This window comes from Physeter macrocephalus, chromosome 8 (genome assembly GCF_002837175.3).
Source record: "Physeter macrocephalus isolate SW-GA chromosome 8, ASM283717v5, whole genome shotgun sequence".
NCBI lineage: Eukaryota > Metazoa > Chordata > Mammalia > Artiodactyla > Physeteridae > Physeter > Physeter macrocephalus.
In genome coordinates, this window is record NC_041221.1 from 27,939,502 (window position 1) to 27,965,687 (window position 26,186).

Sequence of the window (26,186 nt, forward strand, 5' to 3'; positions counted from 1 at the left end):
ACCAGTTCATCTGTACCATTTTTCTAGGTTCTACAGACATGTGTTAACATCCGATATCTACTTTTCTCTTTCTGACTTACTTCACTCTGTATCTAGGTCCATCTTCCTCACTACAAATAACTCAATTTCATTTCTTTGTATGGCTGAGTAATATTCCACTGTATATATGGGCCACATCTTCTTTATCCATTCATCTGTCGATGGACACTGAGGTTGCTTCCATGTCCTGGCTGTTGTAAATAGTGCTGCAATGAACACTGTGGTACATGGACTCCTTTTGAATTATGGTTTTCTCAGGGTACATGCCCAGTAGTGGTATTGCTGGGTCATATGGTAGTTCTATTTTTAGCATTTTGAGGAACCTCCATACTGTTCTCCATAGTGGCTGTATCAATTTACATTCCCACCAACAGTGCAAGAGGGTTCCCTTTTCTCCATACCTTCTCCAGCATTTATTGTTTATAGATTTTTTGATAATGGCCATTCTGACCAATGTGAGGTGATACCTCATTGTAGTTTTGATTTGCATTTCTCTAATAATTAGTGATGTTGAGCATCTTTTCATGTGCTTCTTGGCCATCTGTATGTCTTCTTTGGTGAAATGTCCATTTAGGTCTTCCACCCACTTTTTAATTGAATTGTTTGTTTTCTTGATAATGAGCTCCATGAGCTGTTTGTATATTTTGGAGATTAATCCTTTGTCTGTTGTTTCATTTGCAAATATTTTCTCCCATTCTGAAGGTTTTCTTTTCGTCTTATTTATGGTTTCCTTTGCTGTGCAAAAGCTTTGAAGTTTAATTAGGTCCCGTTTGTTTATTTTTGTTTTTATTTCCATTTCTCTAGGAGGTGGGTCAAAAAGATCTTGCTGTGGTTTACGTCAAAGAGTGTTTTTCCTATGTTTTCCTCTAAGAGTTTTATAGTGTCTGGGCCTACATTTAGGTCTTTAATCCATTTTGAGTTTATTTTTTTGTATGGTGTTAGGTAGTGTTCTAATTTCATTCTTTTACATGTAGCTGTCCAATTTTCCCAGCACCACTTATTGAAGAGGCTGTCTTTTCTCCACTCTATGTTCTTGCCTCCCTTGTCATAAATTAGGTGACCATATGTGCGTGGGTTTATCTCTGGGCTTTCTATCCTGTACCATTGATCTTCCTAATTCTGTGAAGAGTGCCATTGGTAGTTTGATAGGGACTGCATTGAATCTGTAGATTGCTTTGGGTAGTATAGTCATTTTTACAATATTGATTCTTCCAATCCAAGAACATGGTCTATTTCTCCATCTGTTTATGTCATCGTTGATTTCTTTCATCAGTGTTTTATAGTTTTCTGAGTACAAGTCTTTCACCTCCTTAGGCAGGTTTATTCCTAGGTATTTTATTCTTTTTGTTGCAGTGGTAAATGGGAGTGTTTCCTTAATTTCTCTTTCTGATTTTTCATTGTTGGTGTATAGGAGTGCCAGAGATTTCTGTGCATTAATTTTCTATCCTGCAGCCTTACCAAATTCACTGATTACTTCTAGTAGTTTTCTGGTGGCATCCTTAGGATTTTCTATGTATAGTATCATGTCATCTGCAAACAGTGACAGTTTTACTTATTCTTTTCCAATTTGTATTCCTTTTATTTCTTTTTCTTCTCTGATTGCCGTGACTAGGACTTCCAAAGCTATGTTGAAGAAGAGTGGAGAGAGTGGACATCCTTGTCTTGTTCCTGATCTTAGTGGAAATGCTTTCAGTTTTTTATCATTGAGTATGATGTTTGCTGTGGGTTTGTCATATATGGCCTTTATTATGTTGGGGTAGGTTCCCTTTATGTCCATTTTCTGGGGAGTTTTTTTTTTTTATCATAAATGGGTGTTGAATTTTGTCAAAAGCTTTTTTTTTTTGCATCTATTGAGATGATCATATGGTTTTTCTTCTTCAATTTGTTAATATGGTGTATCACATTGATTGATTTGTGTATATTAAATAATCCTTGCATCCCTGGGATAAATCCCACTTGATCATGGTGTATGATCCTCTTAATATGTTGTTGGATTCTGTTTGCTAGTATTTTGTTCAGGATTTTTGCATCTATGTTCATCAGTGATACTGGTCTATAATTTTTTGTGTGTGTGATATCTTTTTCTGGTTTTGGTATCAGGGTGGTGGTGGCTTTGTAGAATGAATTTGATAGTGTTCCTCCCTCTGCAGTTTTTTGCAAGAGTTTGAGAAGGATGGGTGTTAGCTCTTTTTTCTGAACATTTGATCGAATTCGCTTGTGAAGCCATCTGGTCCTGGACTTTTGTTTGTTGGAAGATTTTAATTATGGTTTCAATTTCATTACTTGTGATAGGTCTGTTTATATTTTCTAATTCTTCCTGGTTCAGTCTTGGAAAATTTCACCTTTTCAAGAATTTGTCCATTTCTTTGTGGTTGTCCATTTTATTGGCATATAGTTGTTTGTAGTAGTCTCTTATAACTCTTTGTATTTCTGCAGTGTCAGTTGTGATTTCTCCTTTTTCATTTCTAATTTTATTGATTTGGGTCCTCTCCCTTTTTTACTTGATGAGTCTGGCTAAGGGTTTATCAGTTTTTTTATCTTCTCCAAGAACCAGCTTTTAGTTTTATTGATCTTTGCCATTGTTTTCTTCGTTTCTATTTCATTTATTTCTGCTCTGATCTTTATGATTTCTTTCCTTCTACTGACTTCAGGTTTTCTTTGTTCTTCTTTCTCTTGTTGTTTTACGTGTAGTTTTAGGTTGTTTATTTGAGGTTTTTCTTGTTTCTTGAGGTGAGATTGAATTGCTGTAAACTTCCTTATTAGAACTGCTTTTGCTGCATCCCATAGGTTTTGGCTCTTTGGGTTTTCGTTGTCATTTGTTTCTATGTATTTCTAAATTTCTTCTTTGATTTCTTCAGTGATCTCTTGGTTATTTAGTAGTGCACTGTTTAGCCTCCACGTATTTGTGGTTTTTACAGTTTTTTTCCTGTAATTGATTTCCAGTCTCATAACGTTTAGGTCAGAAAAGATGCTTGATATGATTTCAATTTTCTTAAATTTTCAAAGTCTTGATTTGTGACCCAAGTTGTTATCTATCCTGGAGAATGTTCCGTGTGCACTTGAGAAGAAAGTGTATTCTGCCACTCTCAGGTGGAGTGTTCTATAAATATCAGTTAAATCTTAACTGGGCTGTTGTGTCATTTAAAGCTTGTGTTTCCTTATTTATTTTCATTTTGGATGATCTGTCCATTGGTGTAAGTGGGGTATTAAAGCCCCCTACTATTATTGTGTTACTGTCGATTTTCCCTTTCATGGTTGTTAGCATTTGCCTTAAGTAGTGAGGTGCTCCTATGTTGGCTGCATAAACATTTATAATTGTTATATCTTCTTCTTGGATTCATCCCTTGACCGTTATGCAGTGTCCCTCCTCATCTCTTATAATAGTCTTTATTTTAAAGTCTATTTTATCTGATATGAGTATTGCTACTCCAACTTTCTTTTGATTTCCATTTGCATGGAATATCTTTTTTCATCCCCTCACTTTCAGTCTGTATGTGGGACTCTTGTAGACAGCATATATATGTGTCTTGTTTTTGTATCCATTCAGCCAGTCTGTGTCTTTTGGTTGGGGCATTTAATCCATTTACATTCAAGGTTATTATCGATATGTATTTTCCTCTTACCATTTTCTTAATTGTTTTTGGGTTGTTTTTGTGGGTCTTTTTCTTCTCTTGCTTTTCCCACCTAGAGAAGTTTCTTTAGCATTTGTTGTAAAGCTGGCTTGGTGGTGCTGAATTCTCTTAGCTTTTGCTTGTATGAAAACCTTTTGATTTCTCTGTCGAATCTGAGTGAGATCCTTGCCAGGTAGAGTAATCTTGGTTGTAGGTTTTTCTCTTTCATCACGTGAAGTATATCCTGCCACTCTCTTCTGGCTTGCAGAGTTTCTGCTGAAAGATCAGCTGATAACCTTATGGAGATTCCTTTGTGTGTTATTTTTTGTTTTTACTTCGCTGCTTTTAATATTGTTTCTTAGAATGTAATTTTTGTTAGTTTCATTAATAGGTATCTTGGTGTGTTCTTCTAGGGTTTATCCAGTATGGGACTCTCGTGCCTCCTGGACTTGGGTGACTATTTCCTTTCCCATATTAGGGAAGGTTTCAACTATAATCCTTCACATATTTTCTCAGACCCTTTCTTTTTCTCTTCTTCTTCTGGGACCCGTATAATTCGAATGTTGGTGTGTTTAGTGTTGTCCCAGAGGTCTCTGAGATTGTCTTCAATTCTTTTCATTCTATTTTCTTTATTCTGCTCCTTGGCAGTTATTTCCACTATTTTGTTTTCCAGCTCACTTATTCATTCTTTTGCCTCAGTTATTCTGTTATGGATTCCTTCTGGTGTATTTTTCATTTTAGTTATTGTGTCGTTCATCTCTGTTTGTTCTTTAGTTCCTCTAGATCTTTGTTAAACCTTTCTTGTATTTTCTCAGTCCGGCCTCCATTCTATTTCCGAGATTCTGGATCATCTTTACTTTCATTACTCTGAAATCTTTTTCAGGTAGATTACCTATTTCCTCTTTATTTATTTGGTCTTGTAAGTTTTTACCTTGTTCCTTCATCTGTGACATACTTTTTTGCCGTCTCATTTTTTTTTTTCTTTTTACGAGTGGGATTGTGTTCCTGTCTTACTGGTTGTTTGGCCTGAGGCTTCCAACATTGGAGTTTGTGGGCTTTTGGGTAGAGCTGGGTCTTGGTGCTGAGATGAGGAACTCCGGGAGACTTCACCCCGATGAATATTTCCTGGGATCTGAGGTTCTCTGTTAGTCCAGTGGTTTGGACTCGGAGCTCCCACCGAAGGAGCTTCAGCCCAACCCCAGGTTTGTGAACCAAGATCCCGCAAGCCACCTGGGGAGCCAAAAAAAAAAAAAAAAAAGAACAGTAACAAAGTAAATAATAAAATTAGACTAGGAATGTAACAGCTATGTTAGATAAAAACAAGTGTAGATGAAACAACAACCAGAAGGTAGAAGAGACCTACAGTAGTAACAAAGAGGAGGAGGAAAGAAAAAAGAAAGGTTTCGGAAAAGGTCTTGACTGTGGAGGGTGGCATCTAAGCAGGGGTGAGGTTTGGCTGGTGGGTGGGGCCTACGCTTAGGACCCACAGGGCTGGAAAAGGCAGTGGGGGTGGGCGGGGCTTAGGCTGTACAGAATAGAAGGGGCCCAGGCGTGCCTCCCCACCTAGGAGCCCAGCAGGCTTCCCGGGCTCAGGCGGGCGGGACAAACACCCTCCGCTCCTCTCCTGCTGCTCCGGTCCCCTCCCCGCAGCCTCTCCTGATCTTGCTGGCCTCCCTGCTTCGTCCCCAGGGCCCATGCTCCCTGCAGGGGGCTTTGGAGGGTGTGGGATCGGCCTGGGAGCTCAACAGGCTCCCCGGACCCGAGTGGGCAGAGCAAACGCCCTTTGCTCCTGTCCTGTTCCTCCAGTCCCGGAGGGCCCCTCCCGCCTGCCTCTCTTCATCTCCCCAGCCTCCCTCCTATGCCCCCAGGACCACCCCAGCCTGGAGGGGACCTCTGAATAGGATGGGACCTGAGAGCCAGGCGGACTTCCCCGGCCGATCGGGCAGGGGAGATGCTGGGCCCGCTCCCCCCTGATCCCAGCCCCCAAGGGTCCCTCCAGGCGTGGGAAGGCATCCCTCCCCTCTTCTCAGCCACCCCTCGGGGGCGCCGGTCCTGTCCGGCCTCTACTTCTCCCTCCTCAGTTCCCCCACATCCTGCTGGTTCTCTTGAGGGTTCTTGCCGTCTCCTTGGCTGTCAGGGTCCCCCACCCGTGTCTGGCAGGCACCCTAGGTGTGGGAGACGCCAACGCTGAGTCTTCCCACACCACCCTCTTGACTCTGTCCCCCTTCTCATGATTAAAGCAATCACAGTGTTACTCTTTGAACATGTTGTAGTCTTATTCACTTCTGTGCTTTGTGGTTTTAATCCCTATAGCAAGGGTTTCCAGCCTTTTCAGAATGGTCTGGAGCATCCTTTTCTATGTCAAGGACTTAGTTTTAGTGCCAGCGATTGATAAGAAATTTCAGTGACAAAAGTAATACTTTTAGATGGCTTTGTGTAATTAATCACAATAGCACCGACATCTTTTTTATAAATAACAGTACCTGTATTTGTAAGGCATATTTATTTGTCCATCAGACTTTTCTTGTTACGTACACATGGTTAAGGCCACTATTTGGTCTGATGTGTGTTTTGTTTTGTTTTAGATTATAAGCTTCTTAAAATCAGGAACACGTCATTCAGGGGGAACATTTCTAGGCCTTAAGAGAACACCATGTGTAAATATGTCCTTTATGAATGCCAGGTGATGAAAAACACAGTTCTAAGCTTCATCAGAGGGACTGGCTGGTAGAAAGTTCTTCCATACCTTTCTAGTGAGTTTATGTTGAAATTAAATCCAAATGGAAATAACTTTTCAGTCCTTCAGGTTCAATTTTGAGTTGTGTGGGGTTCACTTGGCTTGCTGTTTCCCTCACGTCTACTCTGTTTACAGAATCTCTTAATTAAAGCACTTTGGTGTAACTCGGAATTCTTGGGTGAAGACACTCCTGAGTACAAAGGGGCAGGGCCGCAAGACCCGTGTTTCCTAGTTGGAAACCACTTCCCTAGAGTCTTGCATTCCTCTTGGTGGTTGAGGACGTGGTGTTGACTGAAAAAGAACACAAAGTGAGGGCAGTGAGTTTGTTTTATTCGGTGACCTCACTGAGGACTGTAGCCCAGGAGACAGCCCCTCAGATGGCTCTGAGGATCTGCTCCGAAGAGAGAAGGGGGGAGCCAGGATACAGCTGAACTTCTTTGCTGGAAAAACATGTGGTCAAGCATAAAAAGATCACTGCTAATTACAAAGAACGGACATCTGAAGTTAATGATTGCACGGTTTTTCTATGTGTGGGAAGATGCAGGAATCTGGGCTCCCTGAAATTTTTCCTTAGGTTTTGCATCTTGACTATCTAGGGGCCACTATATGGTCTGTGGAACTCAAAGCTGCTCAATGTTCTTCCCATCGCAGAAGCTTTTCATAAATAATTTGTGTGTGTGTGTGTGGCTGGGCAGCAAATAACTTTTTAATTACATCGCGAAAATCCCCAAGTCAAACTTTTCCTACTGAAAAGTCTGAACGAAGAAGATGTAAATGTAATTTTATGTACTAGGTGAAGGACTCACTTGTCACCGCATCCTCCTCAGAATGAGTGTCTGGAGGAAGTTGACCACTTTGGAGCTGTTGCTGGCTGTCTGGGGTGAGAGGGATACTTGGCTCAGAGCTTCAGGTTGTCAGCTGCCACTTAAAATTTCCAACTGCTTGAAGCGCTCTGAGCCTCGGGGTTACCTAGCTGGGGGTGGAGCCCTTACTGCGACCATAGCACTCTGCTAGGCAGTGAGATGCAGGACCGTCCCATCCCTCGAGGGGCTTCCCTTATCATGGGGCGCACTGATGGGTGTTTGGGTAATTGTAACCGTGCAGTGTGACAAGGGTTCAGGGTGCTGTGGGAGTGCAGGATGGGGCATCTGATCCAGCACCGGGGGGCTCCGCAAGGCTTCACAGACGGGCTGGGTGTGGCCCGAGTGTTTCTGGAGGAGCTGGGAGGGTGAAGAGTGCGTGCGTGTGCGTGTTCACACGTGTATGTGCATGTTGGGAGGTGCGGGGGGTGTTTCCGGCTGGTAGGGAGCAGTGTGTGTGGAAGTTCAGCCGGGAGCGAGGACGTGTGTTCCCTGCAGGTGATTAGAATTCCTGGAGTGGGTGTGGGGAGAGGCTACCGAGTCGGGGGGAGCTAGTGAGGCCACAGGGGTAAGTGGACGTCAGGTCTTGAGGGGCTTTGTGCCACGTCAGGGAGTTCGGGCTTTATTGGAGGGCACAGAGAAGCCAGTGGTGAACTTTAGGGGAGTGGAGCTGTGAGATGTATGTTTAGGAGAGAGTGGCGGAGGGGGTCAGAGGGAGTCATGAATGTCCATCAGGAGACTGTGGAGTGACGCACACGAGGGAGTGCCGGCCAGCGGACGCGGTGCCCCTGGAATCCGCGGGAGTGCAAGGGAGGACGCTGGGGGGCAGGGGGCAGCCTGGGCTCCTGGCTCGGCTGTGGGTGGGTGGTTTGTGGGACCAGGTGCTGCGCGGGGACCCACACAGTGGGGGGCAGGTCTGGGGGGATGCGGTGAGTTCAGGGTTAGACGTTTGGTCGAGAAGCCTGTACTGTAGGCACGCAGGTGCCCAGTTCACGACCCCTCATGGTTCCAGTGATCACGGTCAGTCTCCTGCTCGGCAGCCAGGACCAACCATAATCAACTCCCCCCCCGCCCACGCCCCCCGGCAAGAGTCCTACGTCTTATAGGACATCTCTTACTTTGACCCCTCTGGCCCTGGTTTTTCCATACTGTGTGTCTGCACTGTACAGAACTGACCCACTCCTGCTGCTTTGCCAAACACACTGGGTTCACCAAGGACCCTAGATTGCACTTGATGTTCATATCACCCCCAAATCAGAGCAAATCAGTGAACACCGAGAGAAGTTTTAATACCGTCAATTTATACCACTTCTCGGTAATTGAAAGCCTTTCTGTGTGTAATAATCAAAAAGATATTTATATAAAGGGAAAGAGTAGAGTTACAATTATAGCTTTATTTTCCAAAGCCTTTTATAGAGTTTGATTGTGATGTGCATTTAAAAGAATACACATGGGTGTGAGAATTTTTTCTTTTCTTACTTATTTGGTAGAGGGTAAGGGTACTACCATTTATGGACTGCTTGATGTAATGATTAAACAAGTTTTCTTTAGCAGTCAATTTTGGTTGATTGCTGTACAGTTGTATCACTGTTATTCATTTGCTACAAATAAGCTATTTTTTGTTTTTTTGTTTTGTTTTTTTTGGGCGGCGTTGGGTCTTCGTTGCTGTGAGCAGGCTTTCTCTAGTTGCAGCGAGCAGGGGCTACTCTTTGTTGCGGTGTGCGGGCTTCTCATCGTGGTGGCTTCTCTTGTTGCGGAGCACGGGCGCTCTAGGTGCGTGGGCTTCAGTAGTTGGGGCACGTGGGCTCAGTAGTTGTGGTTCACAGGCTTAGTTGCTCTGCGGCATGTGGGATCTTCCCAGACCAGGGATCGAACCTGTGTCCCCTGCATTGGCAGACAGATTCTTAACCACTGTGCCACCAGGGAAGTCCCACAAACTAAGTTTTTAAACAGCTTTCCTGAGAGGCTACTTCTTATGTAAAGCAAACCTTATTTGGAGTCTGTCAGCACACAGAACCATATGTATCAAAGTGTGTGTGTGTGTGTGTGTGTGTGTGTGTGTGTGTGTGTGTGTGTAGTTTAGGGTGAGTGATAGGTCTCAGGGTACAGCCTGGGTGAGCTTTCCCCAGAGGCATCTCCTGACAGGCAGTACAGGCACAAGCACAGACAGATGTCTTCTTTCTCTTGGCGTTAGACAAACACGAGGATAAGGTTTCTCTATGCTTGGCTCTGCGCTGGTCCCTGTGGATGCAAAGGTGAACCGCACATCTGGGCACATGGTTCTTTTTAGATTTATGAGATTATAGAACTCCCTTTTATAATATTCCTCCTTTTTTTGACTATTGGAAGATTTCTTTTCATCGGTCTATTCCTTATGCTTTTTAATTAACCTCTAACACAGTTACTATGTAATTAAATCATCAAATGTTAAAAATTCTACAGATTGTTTCATTACAGTAAAATATATGCAATAGTTAAAAATATTCTTGCTATGGTTTTGTTTTTGTCTTTTTTTTGGTTATTTTGGTTTGTCTTCTATGTTTTGCGCTCAAGACATTAAAAGCCAGAGCTAGTTCCAGTTGAAATGCCCTTAAACTGCCTTGAATCAGTCAACTTATGTTGCTTTTTCTTTCTGCAAGGTATGATGTTACAGGCTTTTGCTTCTAAAATTATGTGAAGGAATAAATCAACCAGTCTGACAGTTATTATAACCGTAAAGGAAATAAGTAGAAATTAAAATGCTGCACTGTGAAACCCCATCCATATTCCTGTGTGGTGGCCTGTGGACATGTTTATATTCTTGATATAAATACTTAATTCACTTTATATGCGTTTTATAATCATTTTATAAATATGGACTGTAGTTACATATTTATGTAAAAATAATATAAACATTGCATTGTTTTGATTTTTTCATGTATTAGTAAAGAAGACACAGTACACCATTTGATTTATAACCTTATCTCCCCCCACAAAAAAAACATTTTCAGAGAGGATCCAGGCTAGAGAAAATGCTTCCTTCCTACGCAGCACTGGTCTCGATGCTTGCCCAACTAAAAGCCTTGATAGCGCAAACATTGTGCCGCGCGCGCTGCCGCTCCTAGTGATCCGTGACTAATCCCGCAGGCACTGCAGAGAAAGGTCCGGGAGTCGGAACTGCGGACAGCCGGCCTGGAAAGGGTGACGTCACCTCCATCTGCGCGTGCGCGCTGCCGCTGATGGAGAGGCTTAGCCCCCTGCTCTTTGTGCTGTGGGGTGCGTGCGCGCGCGTTTCCCCTAAATAAACTAATGAGCAAAATTCGGTAATTACCACCAAGACTCCGTACTAATAGTGACCCTCCAGCTTACTACTTAATGTTGCTTTTCTTTGTTCTTTCAGAACGCTGCTTTCCTCATTACCACATTGTCTATTACTGCTACAACCTGTGTCTTTAGAAGGATGGGAATTTGAGTCTCTCTCACTTTCAGTCTTCCCATTTAGTAAATACTAACGTAAGGTAGCTGACCGGCAAACGAGACCTCTGAAAACGGATGAGCTGCACAGTTTGCCTTGTGGATTGTCTTTTAAGGACAAATCCCAGTGCAGGAGGTGAGGCGGGGACTGTTCAGAGCAAGGTGCCAGTTCATTTGGTTCAGCTCAAATGGTGAAGAAATGACTTTTTTTTTCTTCTAACAAACACTGTTTTTATTCAATACTTTAAAAACAATTGACTTGTTTAATTTGAGGGTTATGTAAAGTTTCAAATGGCTAGTATCTGCCGGTAGTCCTGAGAGAAATATGGGGGAAAAATTAACCTGTGTTTTGGTTTAGAATTTTAAAAATTTGGTTCATGTAAAAACTCATTTGATTTGTTTCATCTTAATTTCTTTTGAAACCAGCTATGGAATAATGACTGCTGGGATAATGTGCTGCCTAAAAGCTTTTTGCTCATTGTAAAAATATTTCTGTGGTGTTTTTTACTTCTTAAATAAAAAAACTTGGGGGTGGTTGTTCCTTATCTGTTTGTTGTTTTTAAAAAATCTGATACCAAGGAAATGACCAAGTGCGGGAGCATTCTGGTCAGCAGTGACTTGCTTCAGAAGGTATTTGTCAGCAGGAGCGATACAGCACCTCCTCGTAGGGTCGAGGGGTGAAAAACGAGAGATTGATCGGACCGGTGGGGTATTAGATAGTTGAAGTTTCAGACCATTGATTCAACGAAAAGATTTTACATTGTTGAATAACTAGTGGAATGTTTTCTCTTAGGGCAGAGAGGTTAATTTTCCTCATTATAAATATAAGTCATACCGTAGGCCATCTGAGCAATACTGAGCTTACAGGTTAAACAGGAAACAGGAAGTGCTAAGGAACATTGAGGTGCTTGCATGGGGGTTTCGGGCAAGAAGCTGGAGAAGTATGTGCATGTCTTCGTTCGTTCATTCATTCATTCGTTCAGCCAACCCGTGTTTATTGACCACCCTGTGCCTGCCCTGTCCTAGGCAGCTGGGACACAGCAGGGAACAAAACAGACCCGTCCTCTGGCTAGCAGGCGGATTTAGAGGAAGAGAGAGAAAAACTGTCCTCTTGATGGGCAACATAATGTGAGTCACTTTAGGAAACGTGAATGATTTGGGAGCAGGGGGTTGAAATGTACCTCAGGTTGACAGGTTACTGAACCAAATAGCAATTTGAAAAGTGGTAACAGAATCAATTTTGGCAAGTCACATCATGCTGAACCTGGGAGTTTGAGATATTTTTAAATGAATATGTTAAAACCTCTAAATATTCAAATGTGATTGCTTTAGGAAAAGGGGTTATTTGTGTTGACTGAAACCAGGAAGGAGGAAAGAAAATCAGCCACTAACTGCATGTTTGTGTTAACAATGATAAAATCAGATTTTTAACCCTAACCCTTTTCCCTCAGTAGCGGTCAACAAATATTAACATCAAGATCTAGAGTAATGGCAAATGTTATGTGAACATTTTTTCAGATTTGGCTTAAAAGAGCAGTTGTTGACTTCCTTTTAGGACTCCCCGGGACACACCCTTTGCGCCTACGAAGGAGCTGGATGAGCCTCGGCTGACTGCGTCCCATGCCGTGTTCACTGTCCCCTGAAGCTAGCATTTCATTAAAATTCGCAGTGGCTTCTTTGTCTCAGCAAAATGTACTTTAAATCGTAACAAGTATCCAGTCCCTCTGCACGCTTCAGTATAGGCCTGTGGATTTTAAAAAGTAGATAATTGACAAAATGGGTACACATACATGACCTCTGACTTTGGCCATTTACCTCTGTTATATAGTTATTGCCTTTCACATTGCTCTTCTTTTTTTGCCGCTTCTCTCCTACTTTTACTGAAATTCTCTCTGTGCCACCTATTAAGTTTGGCGGCACTTAGAAGTAAAGTGCTGATGACTCCCTAGCTGTGGCACTGATGAGGTCGGGGGTCTCACAAGTGTCGCTCCGGGATGGCATCTGCCAGTCCTTCCCCTCTCCATGAGTGTGGGAGGACAGGTGTATGTTTCGAGGGTAGTTGCTGAGTGTATCCTTTTGTTTCAAAAGTGTGGGACCCACAGCTAGATCCTTTAATGTATGAGGAAGCAGCACAGTAGTTGTTGTCCCATCTGTCATGTAATCTAGAATCACTGGAATAGCACAGAAGCCGTTTATTTGTAATTTTTTTGTAGTCATGCATTCTGTTTTCATAAATAGCTCTTCAGGGCATGGAACAGAATCTGCCGTTTGATCTGAGGACATTTCATGGCTGAGTTCTTCTTGCTTTTTATTGAAAGTTACGTGATATATTTAATCTAGCTTTAGTATGTGTACAGGCTTCCTCAGTCCTTTGCCTGTTGGGTGTGTCTTTTAAAAATGGAAACGAGGTTAAACAGTACTTAGGTGAGCCCCTAATAATAGCCACAAACTCAGTTTCTTTGTGTGGTTAGTCTTACGTTTCTTTCTTTGTTCGTTTGTTTCTCTATTTTCTTTTATGTTTTAGACGTTTTCATTGTCAATTTTAATAAAATCAGCATCTCTTTTTTTCTGTGCCATATTCAACAAAAATATTATGTAAAACTATTTAGAATTTATATTCTAGTCTATGTTCAGACATGTACATATATCATAATAGAAGTTAAGCACATTTTCACACGAATTTAGCCATTGATTCATGTGCCTTTCTTCTGGAAAAACTGTGGAGTCTTACTTACTTTAGGGGAGATTGTCATTGTTAGTTTTGTTTTCTTCACTTTGTTTTCATATCAGTATGATATTCTCCTGTGGGGTGACCTGGAACATGGCAGCTCTAAGTAGCATCAGTCACTCCATCAAGGTTATTAATAAACAGATGTAGTTCAGAGTCGGTGGGAATTGTCAAGAACGCTTTGGAATTCCGTAAGTCACCCAGGCCTCTCTTGAGGTCCCCGAACTGGAATGGGGACATTCTCCTTGTCGAGGGTTGTGTGAGAGGCAGCTCCTGCTTCAGCAGTGTGGGAATCCAGGACCGCGGTGGTAGTGCTGTGTCCCGGGGGGGCACGTGTGCGCACGGGCTATGGGGGGGACGGTAGGAAGTGTTGTGTTTTCTTATCTGGTGGCAGTGGAAGGGGATCCTCTTTTCAAATCCCGGTAGATGGGGGTCCACAGCTATGGCTTCCTCCTTCCTAGTATTCTGTTATTTGATCTGTCTCCTCATTGTCTGGGTCAGTTCGTGCTGCTTACAGAACTTTCCATGCTGTGCCTTGCTCTCTAGGTGTTTATGAGCTTGTCTCTGCAAAGGCTGCTGTGGTGCCTGATTCCTCTTTGCAGTTGCCCCGCTGCCAGCCATGTCCGCCTCAGTTGGAACTGGGATGTCATCAATCTTTGTAGACACATGCAGTGAATTACCCAATGACAGGCAATGAATTGCTGAGACGACATTGCATCCATTCAGGAGTTTTGAAGGAACCTTAAGGATGAAATTGCAGAACGCTTGGCTCTTGTTTTGCCTTTTATAAATAGCCACTGTTCTAAAAGCTTGGTGGGTTGCCCGCACGAGGCATGTTATATTGGAAAGCAAAATGGCCTGGTGATCTGGAGGCCTGCGTTCTGTGTTGAGCCATTTCACAACCAGCTGGGTAGTGCCGCTAAGCCCTTGGACCTCAGGGTCCTCGTCAGGATGTGTTTGCTGTGGTCTTTGCACAGAAGTCTCTGGGGATCGTCAGTGTCATGGTTAGATCCCACTAAACTGGGTTCTTTGTACGTGTGTAGGTATTCTGTGGACAGGATTGTTATTAATCTACTCATTCTTTGTTTCTGTGAATGATACATTGCAGAGACTAGATTCTGTTGGATTCCTCCAAAATGTGCTGGTTTTGTTGCTGTTTGGGTGCTTGTTTCAGCAGGCTGGACCCTGCGGTGGGCACCGACTGCAGCCTCGGGTCAGGTTCTTAGCCTTAGCTTGGAGCTGGGGCTGCTTGGAGCTTGCCCTGAACATGCAAGCTCGGGGGACAGCCAGAGGTTTGGGCCAAGTTTATGTACAGAATTTGGGGCTCCCCTTCTCTTTTGCACGATTTCTTCTCTTGATTACAGCTGCTGAGGTTGCCCTGAGCTGTGTCCGGACTTGTTTTAGCAGCTCCAGGTGGCTTAGGCTGGGCCCTGCCCTCAGGCTGAAAGCCGTTATAAAGTCACTTCCTTTTTCCTGGTGTCTCTCCCTGCTTTTGGTCACTCTCCTGTGCCTTGAGACAGTCGGTTTTTGTAGGTTTAATCTGTGGCAGGGCTGGTCCGCAGGAACTGCTCAGGCTCAGGAGAAGTGGAAGCTCCAGTTACGTACCTAGAGCACTTTTTTTTGCTGCTAATTCCAGGTCTATGCCTTGCATTGGTTATTTATTACCAAACACATCTTTGGATCCTTTCCTTGTACTATTTTGGCAAAAACAAACAGGAAAATAGGGATGGGGCAGCTCTCTTTAATTCTTTCTAGAGATTGCTCTGCCGTGAATGATAGTTACTTGTTCTGATGAGTATGGCCAACATCCTGAACCTGGATTTCCCCTGGTAGAGACCTCCAAGAGAAAAATGCCGAGGCATTATTACCAGTATGAACATTTCTGACCCCAAAGTCCCATGTGGGCATTCGCCCCGGAGAGCCGGGCCGGTCGTGTTTGGGCTGCCAGAGCTCCCTTTGCGGAGATGGGCACTGGCCTGGCCTAGAGTGCCCGCTGCGTACTTCCTTGCCACGCTATTTCCACTGGGCCTTCTACGATGTTCGGGGCGCGGGGAGAGTTAGTTTGATGTGAGGAGAGGGACCTGGGCCACCCAGTGAAGCGGGTGACACCGGGCCATCTTACCACGTTCGCCAGTGACATTCCTCCAGGGGCGCATGACCCAGAAAGCCTGGAAGGACAGCGCCAAGTGGGAGCTGTGGCGAGTCCCCAGCTGTTTATAATCCTGCTCTCCTCCCTGACACTGTTTATGTTTAACTGGATTCGGAGATAGGATGAGGCTCTGAGCTCCCCCTAGAGGTTTGAGTGTGCCATGAATCGCAGTTTTTAAACAACCATGTTGCTGCTTTATTTGCCAGTGTTTATGTTAAATCTGTGGAATTAAAATGATTTTTGAAACAATCTGGACTGATTTCATATCCCGTCTTTTTGGGACCAAACCTTTCTTTAAAACCAGAAATGATCGAGAGCCTGCTTGGTATGGGAGCCTCTGGGTCTGGGTCTGCAAATCATTCTTCCACATTGAAATAGAAGGTAATCCTGTGATCAGAGACTTTCCTTCATAGAATTCAGATGTTTTCAAATGATGATATTTCTCAAGTTGATTTAATGGGTGTGAAGAAAGCAGCTGTGTTGGCATTGAGGTAGGGTGGTTAGGAAATTAAATGACACTCAAGCAACCCGGTAATTTTATTTTCTCCTTATGTATTTCAGGGTTTCGAAAAAACGATGAAATGAAAGCTATGGATGTTTTGCCAATTTTAAAGGAAAAAGTTGCATACCTTTCAGGTAAAGTTTAACTTTCTAATCTGCTCTATTGTTCCTTCTGAGTGCTTTGATACAATGTCGGAGTCTGAAATACTAAACTATAAGCCAGCTCACCTGTCACAACGTAAAAGCATTGGCGTTTCGATGGATTTTTAACTGCTTTATTCTTGTAGTGTTGTCCTGAGAAATTAGTGCCCAAAGAGTTTTCTTCTAGCTGGCAGGCACATCATAGGTCAGATAGCATCGGTGATTAAAATGTGTCTGTCATTCAGCAACCATTTGGCTGTTTTGCCCCAGTCAGTTAAGTAAAAAAACTGATTTTTTAAATTGGAATATAATTGCTTTACAGTGTTGTGTTAGTTTCTGCTGTACAGTGAAGTGAATCAGCGATACGTACACATATATCCCCTCCCCCGCTGCATTCCACCCGTCTAGGTCCTCACAGAGCACCGGGCTGACCTCCCTGTGCTGTGCCGCAGGTTCCCACTAGCCATCTGTTTTGCACACGTTCGTGTATTTATGTCACACCTAATCTCCCAGTTCATCCCACCCTCCCCTTTCCCCCGTGTCCACACATCTGTTCTCTACGTCTGCATTTCTATTCCTGCCCTGGAAATAGGTTCAACTGTACCATTTTTCTAGATTCCACATATATGCGTTAATATACAATATTTGTTTTTCTCTTTCTGACTTACTTCACTCTGTATGACAGACTCTGGGTCCATCCATATCTCTACAAATGACCCCATTTCGTTTCTTTTTATGGCTGAGTAATATTCCATTATATATATGTACCACATCTTCTTTGTCTGTTCATCTGTCGAGGGACATTTAGGTTGCTTCCCTGTCCTGGCTATTGTAAATAGTGCTGCAGTGAACAGTGGGGTACATGTGTCTTTTTGAATTACGGTTTTCTCAGGGTATATGCCCACCATCTCAGCAGAAGTGGTGGGAACGAGACCATATGTAGATGTGTCCTGAATTCCCTGCCTCTCTTTCTGGTGCTCTGGTCCTGGAATTCCTAGAACCCATGTCATGGACCTGGAAAGCCCTGGTGGTCTCTGCCAGCTGGTCCTGCACTTAACTCCTGGCCCTTCTGCAGCGTGGGGACAGACTGGACCGGTCTCCCAGGCTCTGGGGCACTCACCTGCCCTCTCCTCTGCACACAGAGGGTCAGCTTTGGAGCTTTTCTGGCTGTCTCCTCGGGGGCTCCTTCCTACATGAACAGAACAGCCATTGGGTATCATACCTTTTTAGCACCAGTTCACTTGTTACAGAACAAAGGTTTGCAGGAGTTTTCTGCTCTGTTACAGCAGGAAGTAAATCTGTAGACTGTCACGTGCTTTTAGACAGTCTTCCTGGATGTGTTTCCCTTGATAAATTTTTATCTTTCACAAACAGGCATGCTATGCTGATCTCATGTCTCCTCTTGAACACTTTTTATTTTAAATTTGTGACACTGCTAGCTGCTTTTATGTGTTCTGTGTGTCCTTCAAGCATGTGGGACGGGTATATATTTAGGACGCAGCTTCCTGTGGCCTTTTCGCTAGTCTTATCTTGCTTTGTGTCCAGTAGTGTTTCTTCGTTCCTGTTCAACACGGTTAGATGATTTTGCTGAAGTAAATCTAATTCAAAGTGACTTTGAGAGGTCAACAGAAGACTAAATTCATGAAAAGGAGAGAAGGTGCTTTAGATTGTTGGGAAAACATGGTAAAGAAATGAAAGGGGAAAAAAGGCCCTCCTGGCTTCTAATACACTGTTTTCAAATTAGCATTTGCTCCCTTCTTATCATTTACTGACAAACTGCAAAACATGGACTCATGGCAGTTTCGTGAACCTCCTGACTAGTTTACAGGTGGATTTTAAAGACTCTAAAATATTACAGGCTTTCTTTCTAAGAAAGGCTTAAAGAAAGCTGATTTCTCACATTAATCAGTGTTCTGTTTTAAAGTTTGGCTCTGTGATGAGGGCACCTGCTCTTTCGGTCCCTTCTTTTGTTCCTAAACCTCGTCACTGCACTTTCTTCTCTTATTATGCTTGTGGTGATGGGTAGGTGAAGAACAGTAGAAGACTGAGTGATGATTGTTATATGTACTCACTCTTTTTTTAAAAAAAATAGTGGAGCATAGTTGATTAACAGTGTTGAGTTGGTTTCAGGCATACAGCAGAGTCATTCAGTTATACATATACATGTATCTATTCTTTTTCAAATTCTTTTCCCATTTAGGTTATTACAGAATATTGAGCAGCGTTCCCTGTGCTATACAGTAGGTCCTTGTTGGTTATTTATTTTAAATATAGCAGTGTGTACGTGTACATATTCGCTCTGTTCTTAAGCATTTAATACAGAATACATTAATAGGTGGCGTTTCTATCTAAGTTACTGTCAAAACTAAACTATTTCTCTTTCAACTAATCCAGTAAAATCAATCTTTCAGAGTTCATCATGAATCTTTGCTAAAACCTTAAATTCTGCAGGGTTAATTAAAGTTGGATGTCTTTAGTGGGGAGGGTAGTTTTGCATTGCAACAAATCAGTCCAGAACCATTTTTTGAGATGGTAGGACTTCTACCAGCTGTGTTAGCAAAATGCAGTTAGTAGGGGCCACCACAGTTTCATAGTATTTCCTAATCTGTGACCAGAATTGGCCAGTTAAAGTAGCATGAGGTCCTTGCTGATTGCCTTAGGCTTGCTGTTGTTACCTTGTTTAGGAAGGGAAAAGGAAAAAAAAAATCATTAAATTAAAAACAAATTGATTACTTACGTGGTAAAATTTTTTTTTTATTTCAGTGAAGGATTAAACTTTTGAAACATTTTTACCTCTGATCCTGTTTTTTCTTGAGATATAATTCACATACCATAAATCCACCTTTTATTTATTTTTAAAATTTATTTATTTTTTAAATCCACCTTTTAAAAGTGTACAGCCTAGTAGATTTTAGTGTATTCGCGAGGTTGTGGAAGCATCACCACTGACTGTCCTGATCCCAGAACACTTTGATCAGCCCCCAGAGAGCCCCATACCCAGTCCCTGATTCCTCCACCCCTCAGCTCTGGCAATGGCCAATCTAGTTTTTTGCCCTGACCCCGTTTTAATAAATATCAGGGGTATTTATTATGGTGACTTTCTAAAAGCTCTCCGTGTGAGTGGCTTTTAGTAAATTAAGTCTAAGTGGAATAGCCAGGGCTTTGAAAAAGCAGGCCAAAGGATCGGCGATTCTGTGAGGTACCTATTAGCTCAAGATCTCTAAGGAACAGTGTGGACTCTTTGAACTTCAGTATTCCTGATCCTCAGTCTCTCCGGGCACCCTAAAAAGTAGTCCTTTTGAATGAGGTGAGTGACGTATCTAACTTCATGCATGACGTCAGAGGAGGGGCAGTAAAAGAAGTGTCCTGTAGTTTATGTTTAATGTTATATCTATAAAAGTAGGTATATTATGGTATGCATATTCAGTGTATTACATATTTAATATTGTGCGTGTGTGCACGTTATATATATATATGTATGTGTATGTATATAATGTCAACCACTTCATGTGGCCCCTGTGCCACTAGGGTTTGGTCTGGGCCGTGAAAGAACTCACAGACAGCCGCCAGAATTAAGAACACCTTTTTTCCCTTAACTTTTTATCATGGAACATTTCAACATCCAAAAGGAGAGAGAATAGTACAGAAAACTGCCGTGAATCCATGGGTCACCTCAATAATCTTGTTTCATCTATATTCCTTGAAAAGCTTTAAAAAAAAATCTCAATATACTATTAATAGACATAAAAATGAATAATAACTTTGATATATAAAACGCTAATCAGTATTCATCTTTCCGTTTGTCTCGTAATTTGTTTTTAAGGATGTATACTGCACTTGGTTGATGTGTCTGATGTATCTTTTAATCTTCAGCTTCCTCCTCCTCCTCATTCTTTTTGTCACTCCTGTATGTGTATTAAATGAGGACACGGTGTTTTCCTATAGATTTCCCTACATTTTGCTGGTTGCGTCCCTGGGGGGCCATGTCACATGTTCCCCATGAACTAGGAGCTGGATCTTGACGCTTGATTTTGCAGGGAAATAGGCAGGAAATGTTAATGGGTAGCGTTGGGTAGCTCTACTGGGAGTTTTATTGGGAGAGTCTGGTTGTCTCTCTTTTATGACGTCATGATAATTATTGCTTCGATGTAATATTTTCTTAGGGTTACAAAATAGTGATATTCTAATTATATCCTTTTTTCTTTATCTGTCAACTTGGGTATTCCATAAAGAGAAACGTCCCAATCAGCTTCTTGGTTTCCCTGAGAACACAGTTCATACAGGAAAGGAGGAAAAATGATTGATGCTTGTCCTTTATTAGTTTTCAGACTAATGAAAAGTGATCATTAGTCATTTCATACTAATAAAAAAACCATTGAGTTTTTTTTTAAGTGTCATTTTGAGCTCATGATTTTAAATATATTTGATGTGTTTCAATTGTACATTTCTTTTTTTTTTTTTTTTTTTTTTTTTTTCAGCCACACTGCACGGCTTGTGGGATCTTAGTTCCCCGACCAGTGATTGAACCCAGGCGGTGAAAGTGCTGAGTCCTAACCACTGGACTGCCAGGGAATTCCCCCACTGTACATTTCTTTTTCTCTTGCGAAGTTAAAATGTTCCCATCCTTTGGCCAGTGGGAGCCTCTTCAGATGGGCTCCTGAATCCAAGTACCACAGTATTACAGCTTCTCTCTCTGCTGATGTTACAAGATATTTCAGGCCCATCTTGTCTGTTTCCTGCTACATGTCTGCAATCAGCCATTTCTCTAAAGCGCCCTGGTTCTTTTGCATGGGGAATGGTGCAGGGTGCTGGGGAAGCTTGCTGTTCTGGGTGGGTCACTGCTTCTGAGCCTCTTCAGTGGACACGTTTAGGAAATCTGTATATATAACATTTTCTAAGTGAGAAAAGGTATCATGCCTTCATACTAAAATTTCCAATTCAAATATAGAATTACAGATATTTTATTTTTGTTTGATTTTATATTTGCATCTCCTTTTCTTCTCCTTATGCTAAAAATCTAAGTGCCTACCCTCATCGGCCTAATTACTTATTTACATTGTAATACTGATGTTATCAGCACAGTATGACTACCAAATGTAACTTAATACTCTGTTGTTTTGTTGTCCTAAGGGTACATGCCACTAAGAATGTACAGCCCTATTGCTGTGTTTTAAAGTCACAAAAAATAGTTCCTCTCCACGTAGATGAGGTTCTTCCCAACCTGAAACTCAGGATCATGTGTCTTATTTTACTTTACATTTTTAAGGCTTAAAAGAACAACCACTTAATCTTGCTTCAATATTAAGTAAAATGTGTACATCATTTGAGGTTTAAAAACTAAAAAGAAGTTAAAAGATAAGGTGTACTCAAAGAAATCTAGTTTGTCTCCTTGCCTCCTCCACCCTGTACCTTCCCTCCCCAGTAGGTAAACTTTTTTGCTTTTGTTTTCTTTAGTCTTGGTTTATTTCTTATACCTTTAAAACACAAGCAGTCTCTGTCTCTGTCCGTCCACCTATTCTCACCTCCCCGCCGCCGCCCCCAGACCAGACAGTGATGTACTCTGCACCATTTTCTCTGCCTTTCTGCTTTCCCCTTAAACAGTATTCAAGAGAGAGCGGTGTATAGCAGGACAAGTGGAGTTTCGCCGTCCCTTTTACAGTTGTATGTAACTGTGCTGCGTAAGCACCATAGCTTATTCGGTCAGCTGTCTGTTGGCGAGCATTTGGGTTACTCTTTGAGAATAGCTTTTTTGGGGCAAGGTGAACACTGACCTTTGTAAATGGGGGAATTGACAGGAGTATAGGATCTTATTGCCCAGAGGTTTGCTGTTAGTGTTGAGACCACCGACTCTAGCTCTTGTTTCAGTTTTGCAGAAGAGTCTATGTTTCTTGAGAAGGGACGGGGGCCTCGCGTTCATTTTGTGTATTCTAGTTAGCATCTGGCGCAGTCCCAGGCTGTAGTGACTGACTGGAAGGCCAGGTGCCTCTAGAGACCTTCCTTCCACACAGAGTGCAGAGTCCAGAGTCCCCTTAGAGTGTTCATTCGAGACGGTGTGTAAGCGAGTTTCTGATTCCCAGGATTAGGCAGCGACGAGGTACGGGCGGTGAGCGTGTGACGGTCAGGGCTGGCCTTCTGTTGGCCTCGAGCAGGGACCCAGTGGGCACCCTCTTACCAGAGTTTTGTTGGTTCGTAGCAGACTTAATAGATAGTGGCCATAATTTCTCTTTCACGAACTGCACTTTCTCAGAGCTTTGCTTTGGAAAAGTTTGCTTTTCATGGTTAGTGAGTTGCTGTTCCTCAGGGGGAGTGAAGAACCATTTTCAATGGTTTTCAAAACCGGAAATTCAGATGGGGACCATGCAGAGAACAATATGGTTGGTTCATTGAAATTTACCTTATGCTTCGCAAGGTAAGAATGCCTTTCTTACAAAAGAAGTTTATTCTCAATATTGTGTATCACTATAGTTCAATTAAAAAAAAGGAAAGAAAAGTTTCTTCTACTTGGGTAAGAGGTGAGTTTTTATCAATTCATTTCAGGAAAAAGGGGTGACTCTGAAACTGGCTGCTTCTGTGGTCATCCTGGGCCGCACTGCTCAAGAGACCAAGTCCCCTGAAGTTACCTTTCATAAGAGGGAAATGAGTATCACTGGGTTTATTAGGAAGAGAAGTGTCACACAGACATATATAGCTATTACGTAGACCTTTTCCAGCCTCCTTCTGATATTAAAATAAACCTCAGTTCATTTAGCATCTGCGTTTCTATAGGAGTGTTCATCAGGCATTTCCATTTTTAACTTCCTGATACCTGAGAGTAGGTATTTTTAATTAACTTTGTTTGGAATATAAAAGAAGAATCCGTTCATTCAGTGAATATTTACTGAGTACCTCCTGTGTGCCAGCCTGAGAGCATATAAGATGTCAGTGAGTGAACAGAGATGCCTGCCTCTGGGGGCTTCCGTTCTAGTGGGGAGACAGACAAACAGAAAGAATGTGTGACGTGTATCGTTTACTAGAAGGTGATAGGTGCCTCACAGAAGTAAAATGTAGTGGGGTGGGGAGGAATGGCAGAGAGGATGCCGTTTTTATAAGAATTGAGAATAGTGTCATTATGAACAAAAACTTCACGTTTTTTGCCTTGTTTTTCGACTAACCCAGCATTTGGATAGGCAGATAATCCTTAACGGGCTGTTGGTTTTTGGTTCCAGACACGAACAGGTCCAGAGGCTGTAAAGCTCTCATACGCAGATATCCTGTGACGTTGGTAGGTGCAGGAAATGGATTTCCTGCCTTTTTCTTTTCATCATCGGAACTGAGGCGCTGAGTTTCCCGTCTATAAAGTGGGACTGACATCTGTCGCTCCCACCTCACCGTGAGGCTGGGGGTTGACATCAGACACATAGGAGTGTGCGTCTAGTAGATGAAGCTTTTATGGGCTGCAGCATCATTGTTTTTATTAGTTCAGGAACCGAAACTGAACTTGTGGCTTTTCTGCTTCATAACTGGGTCAGTGTTTTCATTTGTGTACCTTCTGTGACATTGGCAACCTAGTTAAATCTTGGGGAATATAATATAAACAAACATCTGTGGAGTTGATTTTTAAGCTCCTTAAGGATCAGAGACTGTATTCTTCTGAACTAATACTAATGGTTCTAAGATTTTTTTTTTTTAAACCTCACTGGGAGGGGTCCTCATATGGATGATTGGCACCTGCCTGTCACTGACTGTGACACACCACAGATTGGAAGATGCACCCCCATGCAAGGAGGTTTGCAAGTGAAAAGAAATTATTAAATTATTTAATGGAGAATAGTCCATCTTTACTTCGTAAGTGATGTTTTCGTAAAATTATCTAATTTATTTATTTATTTGGCTGCTTTGGGTCTTCGTTGCTGCGCACGGGCTTTCTCTAGTTGCGGCGAGCGGGGGCCGCTCTTCATTGTGGTGCGCAGGCTTCTCATTGCAGGGGCTTGTCTTGTTGCGGAACGTGGGCTCTAGGCGCGGGGGCTTCAGTAGTTGTGGCTCGCAGGCTTCAGTAGTCGTGGCTCGTGAGCTCTAGAGCGCAGGCTCAGTAGTTGTGGCTCGCAGGCTCTAGAGTGCAGGCTCAGTAGTTGTGGCGCATGGGCTTAGCTGCTCTGCGGCACGTGGGATCTTCCCCGACCAGGGGTTGAACCCGTGTCCCCTGCATTGGCAGGCGGATTCTTAACCACTGCGCCACCAGGGAAGTCCCTCATAGGTGATTTTTGATGAAGTTCTAAGATTATCATGGTGAGTTTTCTGAAACTCTTCTGGGAAAGGGAAAAAGACAAAATGATTTTTTGCCCCTCTGTCTTAAACTTCAAGTTCAGGTTTAGGTAAGCTTTTTTTAGGACATGAATGAGGGCCTGTTTGGTGGACGAGCTTGCCGGCAGTTCCCCGGGGGCTCCTCATCAGCACCACCAGCTTGGGGGCATCTCTCATTGACAGTGCAGCAGTCACAGAGGCAGCCGGCACTTTGGCACACACCTGCAGCTTGTCGTCACTCCTGGAGTGAACAGAATGGCCGCGTGCACATCTGTTGACTCCCCCATGACTGTCTTAGGCGGGCGGATTTTGGATTCTACTTTTCACAGCCACGCTGGAGCCCACCTTGCTCACGTTGTGAGATACGATGACCCTAGAGGGAGGACAGTCGAGCAGGGTCATGGACATTTAGTCTCCCTAATGAGCCACACATTATGTTGCATTTAAAATATTCAGAATGGTGGTCCAGAAAAATGTGAGATGCTGTTCTTTTTACCAAAAGTGAGGTGAATGTTTTAATACAAATATCATACTATATTTTTTAAAACTCACCTTTCTGTAATATGTTGATGTATATTTTTTAAATCTTTGAGTATAATTGCTTTACAATGGTGTGTTAGTTTCTGCTTTATAACAAAGTGATTCAGCTATACATTTACATATATCCCCATATCTCCTCCCTTCTCCCTCCCACCCTCCCTATCCCACCTCTCTAGGTGGTCACAAAGCACCAAGCAGATCTATCTCCCTGTGCTATGCGGCTGCTTCCCACTAGCTATCTATTTTACATTTGGTAGTGTATATATGTCCATGCCACTCTCTCACTTGGTCCCAGCTGACCCTTCCCCCTCCCCATGTCCTCAAGTCCATTCTCTACATCTGCGTCTTTATTCCTGTCCTGCCATGGGTTCCTCAGAACCTTTTTTTTTTTTTAGATTCCATATATATGTTTTAGCACACGGTATTTACTTTTCTCTTTCTAACTTACTTCACTCTGTATGACAGACTCTAGGTCCATCTACCTCACTACAAATAACTCAATTTCTTTTTATAGCTGAGCAATGTTCCATTGTATGTATGTGCCACATCTTCTTTATCCATTCATCTATCGATGGACACTTAGGTTGCTTCCATGTCCTAGCTATTGTAAATAGAGCTGCAGTGAACATTGTGGTACATGACTCTTTTTGAATTACGGTTTTCTCAGGGTATATGCCGAGTAGTGGGATTGCTGGGTCATATGGTATTTCTAGTTTTAGTTTTTTAAGAACCTCCATACTGTTCTCCATAGTGGCCGTATCAATTTACATTCCCACCAACAGTGCAAGAGGGTTCCCTTTTCTCCATACCTTCTCCAGCATTTACTGTTTGTAGATTTTTGATTATGGCCATTCTGACTGGTGTGAGGTGATCCCTCATTGTAGTTTTGATTGGCATTTCTTTAATGATTGGTGATGTTGAGCATCCTTTCATGGCAATCTGTATATCTCCTTTGGATAAATGTCTATTTAGGTCTTCTGCCCATTTTTGGATTGAGTTCTTTGTTTTTTTGATATTGAGCTGCATGAGCTGCTTGTAAATTTTGGAGATTAATCCTTTGTCAGTTGCTTCATTTGCAAATATTTTCTCCCATTCTGAGGGTTGTCTTTTGGTCTTGTTTATGGTTTCCTTTGCTGTGCAAAAGCAT

The 26,186-nt window shown here is 42.6% G+C and overlaps 1 protein-coding gene across 3 annotated transcripts in view; it reads left to right on the plus strand.

The window, feature by feature from the left end:
• The window catches only part of TRIO (trio Rho guanine nucleotide exchange factor), a 375,721-nt gene that overhangs the window by 120,690 nt on the left and 228,845 nt on the right, over positions 1-26,186 (plus strand). For all 3 annotated transcript variants that reach the window (XM_028492812.1, XM_055086510.1, XM_055086511.1), the window contains exon 2: positions 16,139-16,213. In XM_028492812.1, coding sequence (XP_028348613.1) covers positions 16,139-16,213 — 75 coding nt within the window. The remainder of the gene's footprint in view (positions 1-16,138; positions 16,214-26,186) is intronic.